At 45.3% G+C, this 7,521-nt stretch overlaps 1 protein-coding gene across 7 annotated transcripts in view; it reads right to left on the bottom strand.

The window, feature by feature from the left end:
• Nucleotides 1-2,027: 2,027 nt before the first annotated feature.
• Nucleotides 2,028-7,521, bottom strand: part of FANCC (FA complementation group C) — a 264,563-nt gene continuing 259,069 nt past the window's right edge. For 6 of the 7 annotated variants that reach the window (XM_058695498.1, XM_058695505.1, XM_058695499.1 and 3 more), the window contains one exon: nucleotides 2,028-2,843. In XM_058695498.1, coding sequence (XP_058551481.1) covers nucleotides 2,589-2,843 — 255 coding nt within the window. In that variant the 3' untranslated portion in view covers nucleotides 2,028-2,588. The remainder of the gene's footprint in view (nucleotides 2,844-7,521) is intronic. The other variant, XM_058695504.1, reaches the window with a different exon arrangement.

Below are 7,521 nucleotides of genomic sequence, written 5' to 3'. Positions count from 1 at the left end.
GGACAAGGCTCAGTAGCCTACAGGGCCTTCGCTTCGCTCATGCCACCTGCCTTGATGTGCATTCTCACCAGAGCCCTTTTCTAGTGAGATCTTCTTTCAAGAAACTGAAGAACACCCATGTCTCCAGACTTTCCCCCCCAAATCCAAGGCAACTGAATGAGGAGGTGGAGTTTCCAGACTGCCCCTGGCTTTCTCTGCCCTGACTGGGTTTCCTTACTGGTAGCTGGGTATGGGCTTGCTCGGGAGTGGAGGGAGCACAAGGTGTCTGTCTTCTGGGGTTGTCAAGTGGAGGGTGTCACTTCCCACCTTTCTGCCCTGTGCGCCCCTCCATCTGCCCTTTGGGAGGCTCCCTCCCCCTCAGAGAAGTGAATGGAATGATGGGGTAACCCCTTCTAAGGTGATGACCAGGGCCTGACCGCCTGTGAGGCTTTGCAGCTGCCCCTCCAGTTTGCGGAGCAGTCCTATTTTCCTTGGTTTCCCCCGTGGAGCATTCTCCCTCTTGTTAGTGGGAAAGGGCAAGGAGAGAAAACAAAATCAGTACACAAACCAGTGCCTGCTATTCCCTTCATGAAAGCCTTCACAGACAATGAAGGTTCACTTGAGACCCAAGAACCGCTTGGCTGCCAGATCAGATAGTCTGGTCAGGTGCTGACTCACATGTCCAAGGCTTGAGAGAACTTAGAGGCTTTGTAAAGGAACTGAAGATACTACAAACAGGCTGAGGTAAGGTCAGGACAGGAAGGAACCTTCCAGAAATGCAGCTTCAACAGTCTGAGGTGGGTAACAGGTCTTGTTTATATTGTTTGCTGTGGAATACAGCATGACTGGATTTCTAGTGGGAGCACACCCGCAAGAGAATTTGATTCCTGGTGGGAATCAAACTTTAGGAACTATTCACAGCCACTAAGCAGATTCCCTTCTTCATGCCCCCAGAGGCTGGTCACAGCTTCCATGGCAAACAACATAGGAGAGATATCCTTGACTCTAAATGAAGCCTAAAACTCCTTTATCAAAACTACTACACATTTTGAGGAAGACTTTTTATATGAAAGAATGCTGGTAGTCATGACTAAAGTATTTTATCAGTGCACTGTTCAAACTGCAGTATTTCTCAAAAGTTAAAAGTTCTTGAATTTTTCAGATCTTTAGGTAGATCCATATACCGAAACGGAAACTCCCCTAAAACCACGACCTCTAATACAACAAAACGCTACTCACACCTCAAATAGGAGCTCAAATTGCAGGAGACTCAGAGATTACTAACACATAAATCAAAGTAGCCATAAAAGTCCTGACTGATTCGACCCACACAAAAGAGTACACAATCAGTGCATATGAAGAATAAACTTGAGGAGCACCTGGGTGTCTTGATCTCCGCTCAGGTCATGATCTCATGGTTTGTTGAGTTTGAGCCCCACGTTGGACTCTGCACTGATAGTGCCTGCTTGGGATTCTCTCCCTCTCCCTCTGCCCCTCTCCTGCTTGCTCACTCACAAACTTTAAAAAAAAAAAAAAAAAAAAAAAAAAAGGTCCTGGGAGGATTTTAGTTCATGTAAGAAAAAAAAACAAACTTGGAAGGGGAAAAAATTTTCAATTGATGTGAAATAAACATTAGGGTTACCTATTCTTTTTTTTTTTTTTTTAAATTTTTTAAAAATATTTATTTATTTTTGAGAGACAGAGAAAGAGCATGTGCAGGGGAGGGGCAGAGAGAGAGGGAGACACAGAATCAGAAGCAGGCTCCAGGCTCCAAGCTGTCAGCACAGAGCCCAACGCGGGGCTCGCTAACCCACAAACCGTGAGATCATGACCCGAGCTGAAGTCGGATGCTCAACCAATTGAGCCACCCAGGTGCCCCTGGGGTTACCTGTTCTTTATTAGGAATTTCTAATTCCCACCTCAGTTAATTAGACAACTGAAATATAATGTCTTCTTCCAGAACATATCCTATATTCTCACATCAGTCCTCTCTGAGGCAATGTGACCTCCCTTGGTGGGAGTGTTGAGCAAACAGAAAGCAAAAAGAGTTAGCATTGGAACCGGCTTTATTTCATTGCTAAGCAGTGCTGTTCTCCACAGCCGAGCTGGCTTGACTGCCCACCACAGCAGTGGCCCCAGTCACTACCACTTGGTACTGGGCCTGATGGCCTCTGCTTCTCCTCGGAGGTGCCCGAGAGACTCCTTAGTGAAGAATTTCTTAGGGAAGCAAGAGTGTGGCTTTATCTCAAAGCCCTGTGGATTAAAAGAAACACCAATAACAGTAGCCTGATTTCTGAAAAAAGAGATCTGTGGAAAAGGACTAAGTTACTTCTAAACTGATCAGTGGTTCATAACCAATTTCTCAGTCCAAAGACTTTGAACCACTCAAGTAATAGTTGTGTATCTTCATTTGATATGAGGAAAAAGGGAAATGAAAGTGTTCTCCTATTCAAGGCTTTTCTTCCGTGATTCTCTGACAGCTGGACTGAGCAGGTAGGGAATGCTCAAGGCACAATCTAGTCATGAACTAATAAGCCAGATTGAGTTTGGGCTAAGGAATTTGTCTTCTGACTTCATAAAATATGTTCTAGCAGCTCTCACCAAGATGTCTATGGCTCATCCTCACTACTCGTTCCACGACGAATCAGTCTCATTGTTTCGTCACGAGATCTCGGGGAGCCTGCTGCATGCACAGCAGCTCCATGTGCAGCCGGCCGATGCTGGATGTGAGCGTGCAGCTCAGCCAGGAGCTCTCGGGCCAGTTTTCTTGACCTAGGGGCTTCCAGGCAGAGGCGATCCCATCTGTACAAGGTCTGGTCAAGAAAGCCAGCAATCTCGTGGCTTAGCTCATCGGTTGGAGCCATCTGCAATGAGTACAGAGGAGAAAGAAAACTAAAACACTAACTAGACAGATTCATCTCTTTGTCCAGTGGACCAACCGGACCCGTCCTTCCCCGAAAAGCAGCTGCATTCCTGTTAGCTTTCAATGACTCTCGTTTTGTTTTCAAGGTGATGAGCAAAGCCAGTCTGTTCTCAGAGGTTGGCCATCCAGGGAGCAGAGTCATTTCCTAATGATCACCCTCTTCTGACAGAATGGCCCCAGACTCACAAAGGCTACAAATAAGCCCCACATTTCCTGGAATGCCAGTCACAGGCTGTGCGAGTATTTGCTGTGGGGAAGCAGAGGCAAGCCGTGCTGCAGCCTGACTGTCTGCAAAAGGCTCACACGAATATGAGAACTGGAAAGTGCTGAAAGGAAAATGCCACCTGCTTTCACACAAACAGCTTTATAAATGGCATTCTTGGGCTAGCAACCTGGGCCCACTTGCTTTTTAATAGACATCTAAGGTTTTAACACCTGATTCTCAAGGGAAGCAGGAAACACAGGAATTGTTAGTTCTGCTAAATACAGCCTCAAGGCATTCTTAGGTGTATTTTCCTAAGAATTTCAGCTCAGCAAAAAGGGAAGGGTGGGAATCTCACAACTGAATTGTGTTGAGTTTGCTGTGATTTTTTTAAACACAAGCACATTAAGAAGCCCTGATTTTGACAGTAATCTACATATTCATTTTGTGTGTGACAGTTTCTATAGACCAAATATTTGATTAGCCACAGCAGCCAAAGGTCAGCTTCCTCTCCGTCGCCACAGAGGGCTTTCTGGTAGGGTGACCGACCACCCTCGGACTATCGCGTGGCCCTGGATACCCTTCAATCCAGGGCCACCACCTCTGACCGGCAGTCAAGGCACATGCTCAGGCAGCACAGGATACCGTGGGGCATACCTTGATGGCATTAGTTCTCTTCAACCTCAGCTGGGAGGGGCTCCGCTGGGGGGTGGGGGGCAGGCCACCAGCCTAGGTGGGGTTCGCTGTGGCTCTTGGTGTCCATATTACCACTGCATGGTTTTTACTCAGAATCACAGATGCTGTGGGTAACCTCTGTCAGACACAGTCTGTCTCTGTGGATGAAACTGCATAAGCCTACCTGAGACACCTTAAAAGAGTTAATGTATTTCCTAGACCCCAAGTGCAGAGAGACTGCCATTGATCCCAGGGCCTCCATTGGGCTGGAAGCACCGCAGTGGCACAGCCATGACAGCTGACTGTGGAGGCCAGCCGCTTGGACCTCGTGTCATCTTTATGAGACAGCTCAACCTCCATACTGTTCCACTCATGGTCTCTAGTCACACGTGTCCACCTCCCTGCAGCTGAAGTAGGCAATCTGCATTGTTGGCTGAATTTAAGTTCATTTGAGTTCAACAACTACAGAACTTACCTCTGTGTTTCAGATGCTAGCTAACTTTTTACCTGTGACTGCTGTGGTCCAGCAACAAAGACAGAAGGAGAAGGAGGGAGAAACATGAGCTGAGAGCAGGACAGAAGGCAGACAGAGCAAGCCTCAGGGGCAGGAGGAAACCGAACACCGCCTGAGCTGCTTGTGCCTCATCCGGGTCAAAGAGGTGCAGAGGAAGGGAGCACGTGAAGATGGCAAACAAGTGAGTGGGACAAGAAACATAGGAGCCAGAGGAGGAGAAGACTGCATGAGAAGAGGCAGGGCTTCTGAAGAATGAGTTCAGTGGAAATTCTCAGAAGCCCAAGGCAGGCAGAAGCTGATCGCTGGGGCCTGTGCAGGAGCCAAAGGAAGTGGTTCGTAGGGAGTGCCCTACGGCAGAGGCTGGGGCATAGGAACATATGGAGGCCTCAAGAGACAGGGCTCAGACACGCAGCCCCCTCTGTCCACAGCACAGAGTGCTCCCCAAGGCTAGTGCTGGGAGAAGAGGGATAAGATAGGGCACAGGCCCAGGAACTGCTCTGCTCGGGCCTGAGTTCACATCAAAGCTGGGTCAGGGCTGGGGTCCTCAGGGCAGCTGGAAGAGAAAGGCTGTGCTACCAAAGCCAACACTTCTACCATCTGGCCACTGCCTGCTCCCGGCCAAGCAGCCTGGCCCAGGGCTCCTGCCAGGGTGCTTCCAGAGAGAGGAACTGATGAGATGGGGGGACGAGGAGAAACCCATGAGAAGCTGGCACCGTGTGGAGGACTCCTGCCCTCTGTTCTGTTTGTAGCTGCATTAGCCAGGCTGTCTTCAACCTGTCATGGGGCCACTGCAGGAAGCCTTCCAGTTAAGAAGTGTGGTATGTTACTAAAAATAGTTTCAAAACACCTGCAAGGACAGTGTCTAGGAGGCTCTCTCGGCCATGATGAGCTCCAAGGTGCCCAGACAGCTAGCATCTGCTAAGAGGCCAATGTGTAAAGAGGAACATTGGTGCTTTTCCTTCAATGATTTTTTTTTTTTTTTTCAGCTGAGCTGACTTACGATACTTTATGAAGATTCACCGGGTTTTCAAACTTCCCTCAGCCTCTCGCACAGGTCTGCAGCTGGACTATTTTGTGAGAATGCACTGCACAACCTGAATTTGTGAAATACTCTAGCTCCTTATTCACAGTAGCTTCTCTGTGGGAGAGACTTAAAGGTGGTCCATTCTGAATGTGACTGTTTCCCCAGAATGGGTGAATATGTGACTGGAATAACTGGGTATCTCTGAGGAGCATTCTCTGGGCCACTTTCTTCCTTTCACACCCCATGAGCAAGGCCAGGCCCACCATCATCTCTCTGGCATGTAAAGCAAGGCAAACTCCAGCAAGGGTCTGCTTCTCCATTCCCAAGGTGACAGAATTGGAGACGAGCAGAACAGGAGTTCCCCAGGGAGAAGGAGGGCACAGGCTCCGGGAGGAAGGGTTTGAGTCCCAGCTGCCAGGCTTGAGAAGGCTCCCCTCAGGGCTGTGGTTCCATCCACAGGTATTGAGGACAAGGACAGAAGGTCAGAGATCAGGTGACAAAAAATGCCACCAATGCTTTCATGATTCAAAAGTGCCTGCTGTTGACTTAGAATGTTGAAAAATAATTAGTTGAAAACTAATACCCTATCAGTTTCAGGTTTACATCATAGTGATTTAATATTTTTATACATTATGAAATGATGTGGTATCTAGTTATCATCTGTCATCAAAGTTATTACAATAACATTGACTATATTTCCCATGCTGTACATGACAGCCTCATGGACTTTATTCATTTGTTTTATTTTTTAGATTCCACATATAAGTGAAGTTGTATGATATTTGTCTTTCTCTGTGTGACATATTTCACTTAGCATTATACCCTCTAGTTCTACACATGTTGTCACAAATGGCAAGATCTCATTCTTTTCTATGACTGAATAATATTCCATTGTGTACATATATCACTTCTTTATCCATTCATCTACTGATGGACTCTTAGGGTATTTCCATATCTTGGCTATTGTACATAATGCTGCAAAAAACATACAGGTGCATGTATCTTTTCAAATTAGTGTTTTTGTTTTCTTTAGGTAAACAACCAGTAATGGAATTACTGGATTGTAAAATAATTCTATTTTGAAATTTTTGAGGAACCTTCATACTGTTTTCCACAGTGGCTGCACCAATCTATATTCCCAAAAACAGTGCACGAGGTTTCCTTTTTCTCCACATCCTCACTAACACTTGGTTTTGTCTTAATTTTAGCCATTCAGACAAGGTCTAAGGTGGCATCTCACCGTGATTTGGATTCACACTTCCCTGATGATTAGGGATACCGAGCATCTCCTCATGTCTGTTGGCCATCTGTATGTCCTTCTTAGGAAAAATGTCTATTCAGGTCCTCTACCCATTTTAATTGGATAATTTGCATTTTTGGTGTTGACTTGTGTAAGTTCTTTATATATTGTGGATATTAGCTTTTTATCAGATATCATTTGCAAATATATTCTTCCATTTAGTAGATTACCTTCTCATTTTGTTAATGGTTTCCTTCACTCTGAAAGCTTTTTACTTTGGTATAATCCCAATTGTCTATTTTTGCTTTTGTTTCCCTTGCGTGAGGAGACATATCTAGAAAAATGTTGCTGAGATCAATGTCAAAGGAATTACTACCTATGTTTTCTTCTGGGAGTTTTATGGTTGTAGGTCTCATATTTAAGTTTTTGATCCATTTTGGGTCTTTTTTTTGTGTATGGTGTAGGACGGTGGTACAGTTTCATTCTTTTGCATGTAGTTGTCCAGTTTTCCCAGCACTATTTAGTGAAGAGACTGTCTTTTCCCCATTGTAGATTCTTGCCTTTGTCATAGATTAGTTGACCATGTAAGTATGGGTTTATTTCTGGGATCTCTGCTCTGTTCCAATTATCTGTGTGTCTATTTTTGAGCCAGTACCATAGTGTTTTGATTATTATAGTTTTGTAGTATATCTTGAAATCTGGGACTGGGCTTTGTTCTTTCGCAAGATTACTTTGGTTATTCAGTGTCTTTTGTGGTTCCATACAAACGTTCAGTTTATTTGTTGTAGTTCTGTGAAAAATACTATTGATATTTTGATAGGAATAGCACTGAATCTACAGACTGCTTTGGGTAATATGGACACTAATTCTTCCAGGCTATGAGCATGGTATATTTTTTAGTTTGTGTCATCTTCAATTTCTTTCATCAAAGTAGTACTGTTAGATTGTTTGAGATCTTTCATTG

Source organism: Neofelis nebulosa, chromosome 12, assembly GCF_028018385.1.
Source record: "Neofelis nebulosa isolate mNeoNeb1 chromosome 12, mNeoNeb1.pri, whole genome shotgun sequence".
NCBI classification, from domain to species: Eukaryota; Metazoa; Chordata; class Mammalia; order Carnivora; family Felidae; genus Neofelis; species Neofelis nebulosa.
This window is presented reverse-complemented; position numbering and strand designations above follow the sequence as displayed.